General features: G+C 34.9%; 1 protein-coding gene across 6 annotated transcripts in view; it reads right to left on the bottom strand.

The window, feature by feature from the left end:
* The window catches only part of HEATR5A (HEAT repeat containing 5A), a 69,467-nt gene that overhangs the window by 33,702 nt on the left and 17,098 nt on the right, over window positions 1–18,667 (bottom strand). For 4 of the 6 annotated variants that reach the window (XM_075030318.1, XM_075030319.1, XM_075030320.1 and 1 more), the window contains exons 5-15: window positions 17,936–18,044; window positions 17,256–17,405; window positions 16,823–16,994; window positions 14,665–14,825; window positions 11,912–12,167; window positions 10,616–10,771; window positions 9,554–9,804; window positions 6,197–6,308; window positions 5,147–5,299; window positions 3,715–3,814; window positions 2,843–2,952 (exon numbers count right to left, since the gene is read on the bottom strand). In XM_075030318.1, the coding sequence (XP_074886419.1) occupies window positions 2,843–2,952; window positions 3,715–3,814; window positions 5,147–5,299; window positions 6,197–6,308; window positions 9,554–9,804; window positions 10,616–10,771; window positions 11,912–12,167; window positions 14,665–14,825; window positions 16,823–16,994; window positions 17,256–17,405; window positions 17,936–18,044 (1,730 nt within the window). Of the gene's footprint in view, window positions 1–2,842; window positions 2,953–3,714; window positions 3,815–5,146; window positions 5,300–6,196; window positions 6,309–9,553; window positions 9,805–10,615; window positions 10,772–11,911; window positions 12,168–14,653; window positions 14,826–16,822; window positions 16,995–17,255; window positions 17,406–17,935; window positions 18,045–18,667 lie in introns of those variants that run through there. The other 2 variants (XM_075030323.1, XM_075030324.1) reach the window with 2 other exon arrangements.

Below are 18,667 nucleotides of genomic sequence, written 5' to 3'. Positions count from 1 at the left end.
CCCCTTTCTATGAAAACAGCTTTTCAAATAAAATTGAATGGAGATACTCAGCAATTTTTAACCAAATTAACATTTATTTTAGTCCCGGACACTTAGCCATCCTTAGCATGTCAAATAATATTAGATCAATGCAAAGCAGTTCAAAATTTTGAGCCAGAATGCTGTTGCAGCATTCTAGCTATTCATCTCATCCTATTAAGAAAGAGAAGTGAATGCTTGTATTCAATTTTATGGTTTAGACAGTGGAACATAACAAGCACAAAAAGCTGAAGAATGAAAAGAACCCTAATGAGTTTTCTGACAAAACACATTAATTTCAGACTACAGAAAACATCAACAAATCTAATAATCAAAATTCATACTGAAATGATTTGTGTGGAATTCTCAAATTGGACATTACAATAATCAAAGTTTTTATATTAACTCACAGGAAATAAATGTTTTAGCCTCAAAAACACGAGCACATTATAATCCAAAACCAATGACACATGAAAATGATCACAAATATGAATCATCATCTTAGAAACAGAACCAGCTTTTCCCAGCTTAATGAGTTCATGCTTAGGATCAGCTAAATTGCAAAGTCTTAACTGTTCACACATGGTAGAAGACAGCAACTAAAACATGTTAAATGTTCAAGGTAACCTAATACATTCTTCTCATACCTGTCATTGCTGAAATAATGCTAAAAATCAGCTACTGCTCCTGCACACTCACAGTAAGCCTTCACAAAATTCTGCTGTTTCAGCAGATATTGATTTTTAGTGATGACAGAAAGCAGTAAGAGAAACACTGAGAGGCAGAGAGAGCAGGAAAGGACCAAGCAGAGCCTAAACAAGTCCTAGTATCTCAGGCCTCAGAAATCTAAAGGTCTGAATTGAAAAAAAGGCTTGGAGATATGAATAAAGAATCTGTTCTCAACAGTTTATTTTGCTGGGTATTTTGTTTTGTTCCTCTTGTGCTGGGTATTTTGTTTTGTTCCTCTTGTGCTAAAGAAAACAAGCTTTGTACATTATTTGCAAACACTAAAAGCTTGAGTTACAACTCCTGGTACATGTCCCCATCATCAATTTTCTCAAAAAGAAACAACTTGCAGGTTTCTAGCCTCTGGCTGACTACCCAGATCGAAGACAATGAAAAGAAGAGAAATAAAATCATTAACTGGTGAAATATTCTCATTCAGTGTGTCACTCTGAGCCATGCAAAATGTGCCAGGCTGTGCAACACAAGAGTACTCCTAATATTCTTCCTAGTGATAATGACTAAAATTAGACATAGAAAAAAAGCATCCTGGGCTCTACAATCATATTGTTTTCCCAAATAATTTATTTTAAAAAATCCTAGTATTTGCAAAGATATACAGCCTCAAAATTTCATGACTGCATGAAGCTGTCACTGGAAATAATATGGAAAGAACGGTATTTGTTTGAAGCTTTACCATTTTTAAATTATGCATACTTACATGTTGAAACATATAACAGACCTTGAAAATAAGCTCTGGCAATATATGCATTTCCAGTCTTTCCCCAGTCTCATACCGCTGTATTACAAACAGATGCACAACTCAGACTACATCTGTCAAACTACTGTTTTGATTCTAAGGCTATTTACAAAGCTTTCAGCAGGGTGACCACTTATTTATAACAAACCTTTTAAACTTTTTATTTATTTATTGGTTCTAGCATGCAGCATCCTCACCTAGGATGCTCTCACAAAAGTCAGGCTTTGCAGGTCACACTGTAAAACACTGTATATTTTTCAATAAAGTTAGACCATATGCAAAAATCCCAAACACACCAAGAAACTGCCAAACCCACCCGTACACAAATATTTGTATTCTATAAAACATCACCCCTGTAATAAAAGAAAATAAATAACTTGCTTTAAGGGATGGAGGTTTTCAGTCTTTTAAGCCCAAGTCACAAATGAATCTTATACACTGTGCTTCAAGTATTATATACAGACTTCTAATGTGACAACAGCTTTAAGGCAAAGGTCAAGGATTTGTCCTTATAAAGATTCACTTCGCAGTTACCACTAGATGGAGCAGATTATTTGAGTAAGGATTCCTTCCCTCCATGATACAGAGTACACAGCCAATGCCTGACTGGCCCATACTCTCTCCGTCCTGATGAGACACCCTGTACTTCCCTTTACAACTGTCAAAACCACTCTGGTTCCTTATTTCAGTCCATACAGTACTCTGTGGCAAACAATTTAAAGACAACAAAGGTATTTATTGTTTTAGTTGAACTGTTAGACCTAACTACAGTGCATAGTTATTGGACTAGAGGATTAGATTTTAAATACTGCTAGTTATGTTCTGCTGCAGAAAAGTAAGTCTATCTCCACATTTTGTTGAAATTTTTCTTTAAATACAACCTTTTTATCCACAATCTGCACAGGATCAGATTAATATGTCTGTAATATGTAAGTCTACTTGAAGCAATTAAATTAAACTCTTTAAATTGACTATATGCAATTGGTTTATGCTAAGGTTACACCTTTTGGATTTAGGATTCAATGGAAAGTAAAACAGGCAAAGAAAGTCAATTCTTCAAATAGTTTAAAATTGCAATGTTGTCTACCTTCAAGTTTCAACTAAAAATAGGACGAAAGTCTGTATTTGTAACAGGAGAGGGGAAAAAGAGGATCATAAACACTATCTTTTCAAAACCATAGTGACTTCACTACAATTTCATCAAATTTAAAGACAGGGAATAAAATTTGTTTATTAGAAATTGTGGAATTAATTCTTGCTAGCTGAATATATGTTGAATAAAGTCTTAAAAATGAACCCATGGTATTTTTAATGGATTTCTCTTTGTAAGGAAATACATACCTTCATAAGTCTTTGGAGGCAATACTGCAAGTAATTCATAAAGTTTATGTCTGTAAACCGTTGATGGTGTTTTTAAAGAATTTCCATATGATTTATATATTGAAGAAAGCCTTAAAATATAAAAAGCACAGAGATGTTGAAGACTTTAAGCATTATGCAACGCTCCAGTTTCTTTTGTACAACTCTACTGAATACTTTAAAAATCTATACATTTTGTAAGTACAGTTTTGATTTGCATTACCAATAGTAAGCAAAACAATTTATTTCACATGTTCTGACAGAATGTCTGTTCTCCATTCCCAGTCATTATTTTTATTTAATACTAGAAGAATAAACAAGGCTTTCTATTTCCTTTGACTGTACCTATATTTATTATAAATAATTTTTTTGTGGATATATCTCTGTAAGTTAATGTTTAGAGCCCAAATACATTAAATCACTACATATTCTGAAGGCAAAAGTTTAAAAATTATTAGACCCTTTCCAGCTTAGCTCTGAATCTAAGCATAAAAAATGCCCATATCTAAAACTGTTTGTCCAAGCTTATTCTTGAGTTTCGTTTTTTATTTTATTAAAAATGACCACGTGTAAACACAAATGTGTATGTTTGATTAAAAAAGCAGAATAAAAACACTATCTTAACAAAATCATGCAATAACTTCTTCCCTAGCTCTTTTACACAATACTGGAATCTGTGAGACACATGGTGATGCCAGCTAAAGTCTTCAGCTATACAGATGAATTCTATACTCTAATTTTTGTACCTCGAAAAGAAAGTTCTTTAGAAAACACACTAAATCAAATACAAGAAGATTACTCTGTAGGTTTTCCAAAACCAGAATTTAATATAACAGTTTTATGCACACACTTACTGTGTCAATAAATCAACAGCACTAGGAAGAGGAGGAAGAAGTCTCTGAACAACTTCATCTGTAAGAAGACCAGCACAGTGGGAAACAAAGCTTTTGATAGCTAGAAAAGGAATTGGATTTTAACTTAGTGTGAGATATCTAGAAGAAAAAAAATCACATTAGTGAAGTAATCACACTATTACCTCACTAATAATTTACAAGTAGAAGAAAGCATGCAAAAAAATTTAAAATACTTTCACCAATTATTTAGGTAACTGATAAAAATCTCAAATGAAAAAAGTCATATTTACAGATGCAGTGTTTTGGTGTCTCAGCTTGGATGTTCATATCCTGACTTCTAATTGCATATATAAACGCAAGCATTTTTTGCTTTTTGGTATGAATTATGGGATATAACTCAACTTCATGATAATTCCATGATAATAATACAAAAAAGAAAAAAGTGGGAGAAGGGTGATGATTAGATGACCTACTGCTCACTTTGCTAGTTTTCTATTTAAATTTAGCTTAATTACTGTACTTTAAGAAACAACTTATATGTACACAAGTATTTTTCATTATTTACAGAAAATTAAACTTGAATTTAATTTTCAAAAAGCACCTAGAGAATATATAGTATTAAAGATGTGTTTCCAAAAGAAAAAAAAATTTAAAGGTTAATTGTTTAGGTTACTTCTAAAATGAAATTACTATTGACTTCCACACCTTCCGATAGATTTTAATAGTGAGAGAGAGGGGTGATCACTATACTAGAGTTCACATTTCTGCAATGCAAAGGACCCTTTAGTACTTTAGAATACTGAAACACATTAAGTATTTGAAGATCACTGGAGTCATCTCTTGTAAACCCAAATTCACAATATTTCATGATGAAAAATTGCAACCTACCAGACAGCAGCCAAATACATAGTAGTCTTTACTGGCTGAAAACTGCAACTTCCTTATTATATTTTTTACCCAAGTCTTCCTACCCTCACGAAGTGTTTGACTGACTCACCAATTCTATTTTGCTTACAGTAAGTTACCTATTAGGAAACAGAAGTGCTATTTACCAAATATAATAGATTGTAAACAACAGAACATACCCTGGTTTGGATCTTCATTCATTACTGTGATATGTAGGTTAAATAAGAAAGGAGAAGCAACCTTCCTGATATCACTTACTGTTTGGAAATCAACTGATTAGAAGAACAAGGGGAAAAATCCTCTTGGGTTTTTTGTTTGTTTTGTTTTCTACAAAAATGAAACTTATGTATATATAGATACACATAGGTAAATACATATGTACAAGCACATATATTGGGGAGTGAATACATCCTTTACTATCCAGTGAAAAAAATCAATACGAAGTATCATTGTTCTTTCAGAAGGAAAAATAAACAAGCAGCCCAACTAGCAATAGGCAGAGAAAGACACTGTAAATCCCGCTTACCACAGAGAGCACCAGCACGACCTTCCAGTGTTACTTGCCAGGTAAATGAATCTCCTCGTGTCTTCTCTGTTTCTAGGTCTTTAGGGCATGATGGAAAGATGCACTTCCACAGTAACAGCATTCGTGGTAGATGGTGTTGGACAACTGCAGGACCTGTAAACATTGACAGTTATCATGCCGATGTAAAGATTAATAAAATTAAATTTTCTCTTTGGTTCTTTTTTCTATGTTCACAAAATCTTTACAGCTGTGAACAAAACCTTATGCTACCTTCCCAGCCTTCTTATATGTAATTTCTCAAATGTTTAGCATCTTGGTACTCCGTTTTCATACATAACTACATACCCATTGACACACACACTAGTATGCCACCAAGCCAACTATAATCTCTGTTTTACTAAGTACAAACCCTGTGGACCACCAGCATAAAAGAGATGTAATAAGCAATAGCGATGTGCAGAAAAGCAACCATTTCTTATACATTAATGCACAAGGGGTGTTTTCCCTTATCTAAGAAAAAAAGGGAGCCGTTGAGCAGAAGTAATAGCTGAAAACATGAAAGGTGCCTTAAAAAATATGAACAAAACAGATAAAATACATTCTTCATTAGTAATTTAGTGATCACAGTCAATAATCTGACCACTAATAAGTATCAGAAAGTTCTGTAAGATTTCAAATGCCTGACAAGAGGGAAATACAAATTATTAGCTCATTTTGTGCTGGGATAGATGTTAAAAATAGCAGTGTAATTCTTCATGACCACAAAGACATTTGGTTATATTGACTTTGAAATTATATCTTCTACATTTAATTAATAGCGGTCCCACCCAGTCACTGTTTTTCAGACTTTGCTCCCAATAAGCTAATAGCAAATTTGAAAGAAATGACATTTTTATTTTAGAAAGTTTTTCTAAAGATTCCAATTAACATTTGGGTTTTTTAGAATTATTTTGCAGTGGTAAATTAAATGAAACATCAAAAGAACTAAAGTCAGAGACAGAACACAGAACAGCTTAATGTAGTTGAAGAAAAATTGTAGAAAGCTACTACCTAGTGTCATGAGAGCAGCTATCAACAGCCATCCAGCCTGTGTTCGCTGCAGTGAAATGCGACTGTTTTGAGAAGCAGAACACAGCAAATCCTCTGCTACTGTCATGATTACCTTCAAAGTTGAAGAGAAAAACAGAGCATCAGCATCTTAGTAACTACCAAATGATTTTTCAATATTATTTGCTCTGATACTTAATCCTATTTCAGTGTTCCCAAATAGAATGCCATCCTCCTCTCACACTATGGCAATAAACTCAGGCTCATGAAGTTTCAATGACTGACTTCAGTACTAGTCTGGGATGACTTCAACAGTTCTGTGGGGTACTAGGTAAGTTACTTTGCTGCTTTGTCCCCTTTCTTTTATCAGCAGCAAAATGGCAGCTCATAATTCTCACAGGAATATGCATTGCAAGGATATAAGTGTTTTGATACTCTGTTTATGTCACTACGTAGAAAAAGGATAGCATGAGACCTACAAATTAGAGCTCAGAAGAAGTGGCAAGAGGTGTAACTATCTTTTTATCCCTGTTTTAGAATAACGTCTGTCCTTGTCTCTCACAGTTTTCAAATCAACAAATGGTATGACTAAACAAACAAGTTAGAATGGTATAGTTAGAATTAATACTATCTTAGCTTCTCTGCAATAAGCGCACATGCCTACTATAATGTGCTAAATGCAAGATGACAATCTGCGCTCGTTACCAAAGCACAAGCTACCTAGAATTTACATGGAGGAACACATACTGTGTCCATGATCAACTACCACAGTATGACTACAAATGCTAAAAGTATTCTGCAAGTGATTTTGCTTCAATTATGTTTCACATACGCCAAAAAGTATTTCTTACATCTTGCATTATGTCTGGTCACCAAAACAAACTGCTTATAAGTTAGTATTACAAGTAAGAAGTGTCATTATCAATAATACCATTAGAAGCCTCAGTATAGACAGCATCCTTCTATAATTTTTTTGCACACTGTAATTTATTTGGACAGTACAGACAACATCCTTCTAAAATTTATTTGCACACTTATAAAATGTCATGAAAGTTTGCACATGAAAGTTTGAAATTTGTACACTTCCAAAACTTCATGAAATATTAACAGTCTGAAAATATTAGTTTCCCCAATTCCATAATGCTATCAGGTGGTTGCAAATGAAGAAATTTATTTTTATAGATTCCTGATAGAGTTAAAATATTTGATTTTAAAATTAAAACAGTACCCTTGTTAAATTATACTACTAAAAATCACTAACAGCTTAGTTTACTTAAATTACCTGTAAAACAAACATCCTAGAAAGGATTTCATTTACTGATCTCTGACAATTTTTCTCTCTATGTACTAGGAGAAATGTCTTATTTTTGAAGTATGTTTTTTGAACTGAAGTACAAGCACTAGTATGGAATGCTAAATATATTCAAACCTACTAATTATTTTGTTTTCTTGAATAGGTTCCACCTGCAACTCTAACTGCTCTCTCAAAGGAAAATGCATTAATATAAAACAGCTTCTGTCTAGGTCACTACTGTCTACGTTTGAGATTTCCTTTTCAAAACTGCTCTATTTAACATTGGTCTCTTTCAGCTCCTCAGAAGAGGAGCCAGTCTGGAATCTGGCAGTGTTCCTATGAGAGAATGGAAAAGAGCTTTTGTCAGTTCCTCTGTTCTCCCCCCTGCCAGCTTAGCACAGAATACAGTGTTTCTCCCACACTTTTCTGTGCCCTCCCATACCTCCTCCTGGCCCTACTTCATCCTATTCTATTCCTCTAAAATAAATCTTTAAGAATTACGTTTCTCTGTTAAATAGAAACTGTAGCTCTGCTTAGGTGTATAGTATTTGAATGGCACTTCTTATCTATATAGCTGGGCAAATGATATTCATTTTGTTCTCTCCTTGTGGTCTTTCAGTAATCAGGAGGAAAAGTTTTTAAAAGCTAAGAAAAACATGCTTTTTTTTTTTTACATTTATAGCTGTTTTCATCAGCAGTTGGGACTTTGAATGTTGAGAACTGTAGCTAGCAATGTCTGTTAAGGAGTGGTGTGGAACTGTTAGTACTCAACACAGAAAGGGTGGGCTGGAATCACTGCAAGGGATGTTTTTCCTAATGTACATTCCTTTCATTTACATTTACATTTCATTACATGTGCATTCCTTTCATCTTACAGTGATGTGATAACAAGAAAAAAATCCACAGTCCTTGTGTCAAAGTGTGCCACTTCTCTAACATCCACTGGCTCTGAAACAGGTATTTTCAGAACTGCGAATGTAAGCTTCTACATTATGAAGAGAATTAGCATGTACTACTGACATTTGTGTTGCACCGTGGTTTTCCAACTGTGAGTAACTCCATGGATAAAGTTCTCATTGAGATGGAAGCAGCTTCTTCTCCTGGTCTGTATTTCTACATCTGCATATCCCTAAAACTTCAGAGCACAGTATATCCTATCTGTGCTAGAGGAGAGATTGGTACAAGCATCTTAGACTATGTTAATGCAAGAAACTGGTTTCTGTTAAATTCTATAAAACAAAATGAAAGTGTGTATCTGTTGGACTTGATTAAAGATTTTGTTGGACTTGACCACTGATGTTCAAGATAATCCATAATTGCTGTTACTGGTGTAAGCACTGAATAAACTGTATACACTGGAGGGTCATTGATGGGCCTGGGAAACATTTATTTGGCTTAATCTGTGATAGAACGACTTTCCTTCCGGGAAACTTATTTCTAACATCAGATCATACAATAGATCTGTATAGATCTGTATGTATACTTCTAGTTATTTTTTTATAAAAGAAAGATCTTTTCCTTTGGCAAAGTCTGATACATTTCAGCTGTATGTACTACAAACTAGCCTTTTCTCACCATTAACACTGCTGAAATGTCAGCTTTCTAATTTAAGTCAATGTCAAACTGGGCCAGATTTGGAGAAGGTTTGATCTTGCTATAAAGAATTTAGTTTGAAATTCCAAAAAACATAACTCTACTCAAGAAGTGTTTTCTCCAGGTAAACCTTGTCTTAGACTGTTCGATTTAAGTCCTTACAGGTCCACAGAATTGACTTCTGTCCCAAAACAACAAACTTCTCCCCTAACAAACTTCTCCATTAGAAAAAGGTTGCAGTATGAGTGGTTAATAAAGTCATTAGTAATATTTCCTGAGAAATTCACAATCCTGACACATGTGAGAAAAACACTTGTTTATTTGAGTTATGGTATGCTTCAAAATCCCCTTCTTGAGGAAAGAAAGTATCTCATCAGTATACTGGGTTATGTAATCACATCATAAAGAATGCATGCAAATACTACTGCAAAAACATCAAAGAACTGCCTGTAAGTAAAGTATTCAGACCATACCTTCCCTTTTCCATGTGGAATTCCTAAAGGACAGTGTTTTACTGCACCCAGCAAAGCAGCAACAGCAAAACTGTAGCCAGTTACTCCTTCTGGGGATGATTTCAATGCACTAAGACGTTCAATGCAACGATCCAACAGTAGGGACACATAGTAGGGCAATGCTACTGCAATACAGCGTAAACACCAAGCTGCTGTTAGTCTAACTGAAATGCTGGGATGAAGAATGACAGAAATTACTGCTTCCAGAACTCCTGCAAAATAAAATGTATAAACACACTTAAGAAACAGGCAAGCAGATTGTCAAACAAGCAAAAATGTACACAGAGGACTGGCGAACATACTACTATCCAGTTTCTGTACTTCTCTTTAAAAAGTACCATTGATCTTTATTGTGAAATATTTCTTATAAAATCTAAATACTTCAATATTTTTCCAAAAAAAGTTACCTTGAATGAAAAGTAACAATATGGAGAAAACCTAACATATTATGCAGTTATTCACCAACATGCATAGAAAATATCTGTAAGTATTCTCAAGGAAGCAGAAATCCATGCAGTGGAAACAGATGTCCACTTGAAGCTATCCAAAAAAAATGCAGCTAAATGAAAACAATAAAGGTAGATGAAGATACGCAGCTCAAACTACTTTACTATAAACATTATAAAGTGTTGGACTTCAAATACAATCCTTAATGGAGTTAAATTCAATACTGGTTTTAGTGTTTTGGGTTTTTTTAATTAACATACTAGTACAGGTCGGAGAAGATACAGAACTCTTTGGGCAATGCCTGAAGATTTCCTACAGCTTGTAAGGTAGCCAACTTCCCCTCTTCCTTTTTTGTTTTTAGTTTAGTGGCAGAAAACAGAAGAGGATAGAAGAACTGAAGAGGTCCAAGTGAGGAGACTGCACTCCAGAAGAAAGGTTGCTATAGACAATGCCAGACAAATGATCCCAACAGATTTGAAAGAATTGACAGTCTAGCCATAAGAAATCAGAGAAGACCACAGTAAACAAAGGAATATATTTTGTACTCTGGTTCACAAAATAATTCAGGGCTTGTACCTGTACTGGAGTCTTGCAGTAATGGTGCTGCTGTAGTTCCTAAGCCATGGATGAGACTTCCGAGTTCCTGAAGTGCACACACAAGCACGTGCTGACTTGCTGTTACATCTGTTGTACTAATTCTTGTTTCCAAGTTATTGTCACTCATTGCAGTATCTGATAATACAATATAGGAAGATCCCCAGGAAATCATTGCCAAAATGAAACAAACAGATTGGAAAAAGGATTTTGCTATGATAAGTTGTTTATATTACCAAATGAGCTTTTATCATTACCATTTTTATTTTTGACCAAACTGTTTTCATAAAGGTTTACCTTCACTGAGACAAGTACATTTCTATTACTCAAGTGGATAGTGTAGTAATGTCTGTGAGGGCAGGAGAGTAGATAAAATGGAAGCTACCAAATTGCTTATCTTTAAGTGATGGGGAACAGCAGCTAGTAAGCAGCATGCTATTCTCAGCCTCACCAAAAGTGACTTGAAGAGGTCATGCTTTGATATAACTTGCCAGACTTTACTACATAGTAGGAGAAAAGAAAGGGAAGGAAAGAGTGAAATAGTGCAAGAGCAAGCGAGGGAGAATGTGGGGGCGTGAAATAAAGAGGGAGGGAAAAATCTGGAGTTTTTTGAAAGTTCATCTTTTGAGACACAAATGATGATGTCAGTTTAGACATTTAACATTTAGATATTTAACTAGGATACAATATGCAGCTGTACACAAGGGGATGACTGGTTATGCCCAGCATTCTCTTTCTTTTCCCCTACAAGGACAGTGGTGGAGAATCAGCAGCTTTTTTTGGAAGCTGTGTACAAGACTTTATCATGCAAGAGATCTGTTTTCTCCAGAAGAAATGCTCATTTTGTCAATTAGGAACAAATGCTTCTTTTTTGAACCATCAGCAGTGTCAGCTGCTCTGAACAGGAAGGCAGAATCTGGCCAGACACACATTAACTGCCGACTTAACTTATTTTACAATACTGTCTGTATTTTATTACTGCATATATTTATCATTTTATTTTATTTGCAATTGGTTAAATTTATATTCGCCAGGGAAGAAGTGTTAAAAAAGATGTTTACGCTTGTGTGGGTACATACATGCAGAAACACAGACACACACAAACAAATAACCAGCCCAAGTTAAAAACAAAGCAGTCCATCAAAAGCCCTCTACATTATTATGGTAATAAATCAGCACTATATATTCTATTTCTGCAGTCTCTGGATTAGGAAGTTGGACAATCACTTAAAAAAGAAAAAACAGAGGCCCAAATGGATAATCTTGTTAGACTCATACCCACAACTTTCTTCAGTTTCCAGATGGCCTGACAAATCTCCTTGGCAGCTGCAATTTGAGCTTTTTCCCCAAGAAGGCCTCCTACTGTAGCTCGAAGGATAAATGAAACACAGCGGCGACAGCCGATAGCATCCATCTGACTCTGAATAACCTTAGGGTGAGACTGAGACACCAGATCTAGAATATGGGAAAGGAAGGCAGAGTAGTTCCTTTCAAGCCATTGTGCTCCTAATGTAGAGACAAATACCACATATGCCTGGAAGAGATTTGAAAAGAAGCCATATTTTAGAGCAAAATCACCTGGAAAACCACTGCCAGCTATCCCACATACATTTTTTTTTTTTTAACCTCTGCACATTGCCACAACTGGGAACGTCACTAAACTGAGATTACTTACACATTTATGCATCCATAAATCATGTATGTTCTCACTTTCAGGTAGCTGCAATTTTTTTTTATGTAAGTAATTTAAATTACTATCAAAACTGTACTAGCAACATTGCAGCCTGCTTTGACTGTAAGTTAATTCAAACTGCTTGCCCATGTTATTTCATTCCAGAGTGTGAGAAATGGCAGTTTACCCTGCACAGGCACTTGTTATGTAAAACATTGTGTTTGGTCTCACTGAACAACAGCTTCCAGCTATTTAACATTCTGCACATGGAACCCAAATTTAATGTATGAATGCATTTTAAGAACTACTATGTTACAAAACTATAACCCATAACCCTGAGAGAATTTTGTTATTATAGGCTTTGAATTAGGGAATATTTGCAGCCCCCAAGCACTGCTCTTCATCTCAATGAATTTTAATTGTTTGCCTTGCAATGGAGGTACCATAAAAAGACTATGTTTGTCACAACAAAGAGAAAGAATGCAGAGTCACTTTACAAATCTAATCACCACAGGACCATTTATTTTGCCACATAATACACTCCCTTACAAATGCCTTCCATGTGCATGTGTTGGATTTTTTTTTTAATGAATAGATGTGCTAGCATCAAGAATAGCGAATACAAAAAATGAGAGCATGCAAATGAACACACAAAATTCCTCATAAGAAAGTTCACAACTACTACCCATATCAATGAACTTCTATATTTGCCTCATACATGCTTTGTCATGTGTCTAAGATTAACAACGAAATTATTCACATAAAAGAAAGTGAAGTACTGTAGACGGAGAAGTTGTACTATTAGATCCTGTTAGCATCTAATAGCTCTTCACAAATACTACTTAGGCTTAATAATGTACCAGTAGATTACCCCTGTTTTACAGATTTGAAAACTGAGGAATTTAACAGGATAAATAGACTTGTGAAGAGTCATACTGCCATGGCTACATTTTGAACTACATCTTAAACCTGGCTGTGTCTTAAACAAATATAAATTCTTCTTCCATATGTAAGAAGTCATCTTTAGTGTTTGTCTTATTTTTTAATTTATAATAAGCTGCAAATCACTAATAATTAATACATTTTATTACTGCAAGTGTTTTCTACTCACAGGCACTGATAGATGCACAATTTCTCAAGGTTTTCTTATAGAAACATTGCACTGTTTTAACTGTTCTGGTACGGTTAGACTACCATCTGGCACAGGTACTATTGTGTTAACATAGAAATGCATGAAAAAGGAGACGACCTCCAAAAAACTGTACAAATAGTCAAAACACCAAACTGAAATACCTATTCCTGGAAAATTAATAAAAACACCATGTATATAGAACACCCTAGGAGTCTTGCAAACATTTTCTAGGCAAATAGCTGTCAAGGTATTATTGTTCCCCAGCTTTTCTGTCTATCTGCCAGAAGTTAATGTTTCTACCCAGCATGATCTGAGCATAGAAGACAATTTGTGAGCACCTTCTAGCTGTTTCAGTGCAAAGTCTGGCAGCTTCTATCAGTAATTCTAGCTAATTTACAGATTTTTTTTGCACTGCAGAAGTTGAAATGCACTGAAAAACTCTCTTACTGGCAAAGGGGACATATCAAATAGCTGTGGGGACTGTAACATATTAAAATAATCACAGCTGTTTGATAGGTAAATATTCATCATGACCTTTAGTCTTGATTCACAGGTTTAACATTTGAATATCTAGGTCTTAGCATATAAACGCCATTTAAGATAATATTTACAGGAAGAACCCAACCTGATATTATCTGAAAAATTTCTACTGTTTTTACCAGCATGCACTATACAGTCTGACTTCAGTCCTGCTCAGTTAACAAAATTCTATCCTCTAACTTAGCATCCTGGAACACAGCAAAACAGGTATTTGGTTTTTTCCACTAAATTCTGTTTTCCTTATTTTTCATGCATTTACCCAAAGCAGAACCATTCTTTCAGAACAGGACTGGGAATGTCCCTATACAGAAGGATACTATTCCAAGTTCAAAGAATTATTGTAACCTCTCCCTTTCATTTTTAGACATAAGGTATTAAGTTTTAAATTAAAAATTTGATGAAAGTACTTATTTATATCACTTACTTGAAATTCATATCACGTGAAGCTTTCACAAGTAATATGTATTCAATTTTGAAATTTTCCAACTATCAGGTAAACAATAAGCAACATCAGAAATCTTTTTTCTTTTCTTTCTAGCATAACTCAAGATGTGAATTGTTGTTTTAAAGTACATACATTTTGTCACAGATACAAAAAAGGATGAAATAAGAGATATATGGAGAGCAAAACAGTTATTATAGGAATGTTTAGCAATCTCAGAAAATGATAACTAACGTAATCCAAACCTGGGTGACTCCAACTCTAACATCTCTGCTGACTGAACTCGTCCCTTTCAACATATCGCCACTGGCTCGTAGAAACCCACAACTTCCACGCAGAAATCCAGTTCCCAATAGCTCCATCACTTCTTCCAAAGAGATTCTGCGGAAGTTATGCCTGGCAGATGCTAAGAAGAGACGTAGATCTTTAGAGGAATAGCTCTGTAAAACTTGTTACATTTTAGAAGAAAAGTTAAACTCTAACTGTTTTAGAAAAAACAATTTGCACAAATTCAGTAGCACAATCAAATCCAAATACTGTTCGAGCATAATTTCACAACAGAAACTAAGACATTTTAGGACTCAGTGCTCCAGCGAACACAATATTGCTCAAGGTTTTCTGCTTCAGCTATCTTTAAATTGTTTAGGCCATCACCTAATATGTATACATACATCTACTCTCCCTCAGTATTTACCATATAATCTAAGCTCCCCTTGCAAAAAGCTCTGTATGGCCTACTCCTACCACCTGAAGCTTCATGAAAGCCCTGCCTCTAACTCATTCCAGCATACTGCCAAAGACAACTCTCTATTCCAAACTCCAGACAGGGAGGATTACCTTTCTGCTACGCTTAGCCCAGATAAGGGCACAGCTACAGGTTCTCTTAGAAACAAAAGCATTTCACCTTAGTATTAAATCAGCTCTTCAAAAGAATGAGATTAATAGAATATGTTTACAATCTTCTGGGAAAATTATTTATCCCCAATTTCGATTCTGTTGTTTTATTTCTTGACAGAAAGTTCATTTAAAACACGTGCTGGGACATGTGTGTGCAAACTTAGCATGACAACTGCACACTGTGCAAACTAAGTGACCTAAAATTTTCATTGCATTTTTCACTCTCTTCCAAGAACTGAAATGGGAAAAGAAATGAGAGGATTTGAGATAATCATGTCCAAAAAAAAGAAAAAAAACCAACCCAATATCAGCAGGTTATTGGATACAATGCAGAAACTTCAGGAGTATGCATTTCATGTACTGCTCCCTCCACCTTTCCCTCAGCCCTTTCTAGCCTTCACCTAGCTTCTGTCTCACTTAGCTCTACTTCTTTTTAACTAAAAATAACCATATAAATAAAAATAACTAAAAATAACCAACCAAAGAGTTGATGAGCTTCTTATACAACCTTATCTTAGCACTTCAGAAAAACAACTACATTGCTTACAAAGATTAAAGAAAACTATTGAGTCTATAAAGAAGTCAGAGTATTTATTTTCTTTACTTTATTGGGAAAAGATAAGTGCTGACTGGTTTCTGTAACACAATAATTCTCTCCAAAAGATTCTTAGAAAAATACTTTATAAGTCAAGACTTCAGAGTCTCCAATGCAAATACACAGCCTCAGGAAATTTTGAAAGGCAGTAAGTTGGGCTTAAGGGCATGTAGTTTTGTCATTTGCTGCTTATTGCACTAAAGGTCTTCTCTGATGCCATTAAAAGCAGAACAGTCTGAATCACACTTACTCTGCATCCTGTTATATTTTGCTTAGATTACAGTTAGATATTTAGCTTTGGGGTCCTAAGATTGGGCTAAAAATGCCCAGTCTGAATGACACCGAAGACTGGAGGTGTGAACTTTGTGCCAGGATGCTTCAGTTAGATCAAGTACTGTCTGTCAGCAAAAACTGTTACATGGTCTGTTGAGTGAACAAAACTGCATGCTCATTTCTGCTTCTGATCACATTTGCACTGCTAGACAATCCAGATGTGTTGTTGATGATTGTGGAAAAACACCTTTAAAATATCCTTAACTCTTTCGTTTGACAAGGAGACACTCTCTCAAATCTTAGTGTTTTCTACACTGCTTAAATTCATCTTGCCTTTAAATTCTTGAGGCTACTGATTTCTGTCCATACAATAACAATCTTGTAACAGGGAAAAATAATTTTACCAAATAATTTTCATTGTTTATTATTTTATAAATACGTGTATATATATGTTAACACAACCAAAACCACAGTACTTCACAAGAAAAATGTTACAAAAAAGACCAATCCAGAGATATGAACAGCCAGATGAAGCTTACATTGTAATTTTACTTGAGGCTTCAACAGAACTTGAGAGTTTCTTAACATCTGACAGATTTTTACAGATGAGGAATCAGCAAACAAAGTATATACTTTACCTGTTGTCTGTTTAGATGTTAGAGCTCTAGCCAATACTGTGCCTAAAAGTTTTGCAACTGCTAATCGTACATCATAATTAGAACCTTCAAAGGATTTAAAACACAAGGTCACAACACTATCCAGGTCTGTACTCCACATAAATACTGCTTCATTCTGAAGTTCAAGAAGACACTAGACAAAAAAAGGGAAATAAATATGTTTTGAATGGAAAAGTACCCAGTAAAAATTTTAGTTTGCTACATAATACACAGTTCTCCCTAACAAAATAAGCATGTTGCTTTATACTAAAATGACTTTAATTTTTGCTGCCAAGGAGTTATCAAAGAAATAAAGATAAGCAAACAATGTATTTACTACTGTATTTATCATCCATTAGAGCAGAATTTTATTTAGGGAGCTTAATTAATAAAAACAGCTATTAGAGGACTTTACCTTTGCAGCCGCACAGCGGACTGCCATGGATCGATCTGTCAAACATGATCGGGCAGCTTTGTAAATATCTCTGTGACAGGGGATAGCAGCAGCTCCTAAACCATTTAATATATTTTGCAAACTAAGCATGATTTCATAACGACCTTGAGACTGAAAAATGAAAAAGAGAAATGTTAAAAGTTTTGTAACCCTAAGCTCCTTGGGAATACAAAATGCCAACTACTGAAACAGGTAAACAATGGTTTGGGTCTTTTAGACTTTTGGAGATCTGTTTATGCTGAAGTGAGTTAAAGTAGATAACTTGCTCTGTAACTCTATCAGCAAGTGAAAATAGTAATTCTGTGTTCTACTGCAAAGTACTCACTAGCAGTTTAAAACTGAAAACATGGAGTACAAGCTGGAGCAAAAATGTTCTTATTAATAAGGCAATTAAATTTTCTAGTTTATCAAGTTCTTTCATGAAATCAGATTGAGAATAGCTATGATCCATCCTTTTATAGTCATAATCCATTATCTCTCCAATAATACTTTGGAATTTAGACACTGATTTTTATCTTACGACTTTCCACAATTTTTTCATATTTTGGTATCATGCACTTTCTCCTATTCATTGGTCCAGCTACCAACAGTAAACATCCTATTATTTTTCCAATCATTTTTTAAACATGCTGTTCCAATACCTCTGCATTCTTCATTGCTTTAAGCACATTCCCAACGGTGTCAGTAAAACTGTTTCCCAAAATTCTTCCCAATTTTTTGTATAAATAGCCCAAGCATACCACCGCAGCACTAAAACAAAAGCAAATCCAAAGACGCATGAAAATGGATGCAGTAATAGATGAAAGGGATTAAGACGACTAACATAATCAATGGGCAAACAACAAAACAACTAAATAGAATGTCCCAAAAAAGTAAGTGGATTATCAAAGCGGGGGGGGGGGGGGGGGGGGGCAGTGGGCGGAAAAAAAGGAAAAAAGAAAATGGTCTGTGTGTGGCACATACTCACGCTCTAGGAGAAATGCAGATACAAGGGTTGGGAGAATAACTTGAGTAATACAAGAATTCAGGTAATACAATCTTCCAATAAATTTTATGATAGGAATACAATTTTCATATCCACCTTTAAACCCTAACATTAATTTCTAACTAACCATGCCCTGTATCATGCAGTCTATGGCACTGTGCTGAGGCAGATGATGCTAGAAGTAGCCAAGCACAGGTTTATTTACAACTTGATGATCAATAGTAGACTGCAAATGGTCTAGTAATTAAAATTCTGGCATTTATGTATAACAATACATAATAAGGAAATATCTTGAAGAAAAAAAAAGTATGCCCTTTTCACCACACACAGATTCTGAATTTAGTTTCCAGGTGAAATACCTGACAACTGGAGTCTGTGTGCTCATCAA

Source organism: Buteo buteo, chromosome 6 (genome assembly GCF_964188355.1).
Source record: "Buteo buteo chromosome 6, bButBut1.hap1.1, whole genome shotgun sequence".
Classification (NCBI taxonomy): domain Eukaryota; kingdom Metazoa; phylum Chordata; class Aves; order Accipitriformes; family Accipitridae; genus Buteo; species Buteo buteo.
The sequence above is the reverse complement of the archived record's forward strand: the minus strand, read 5'-3'. Positions and strand labels throughout refer to the sequence as shown.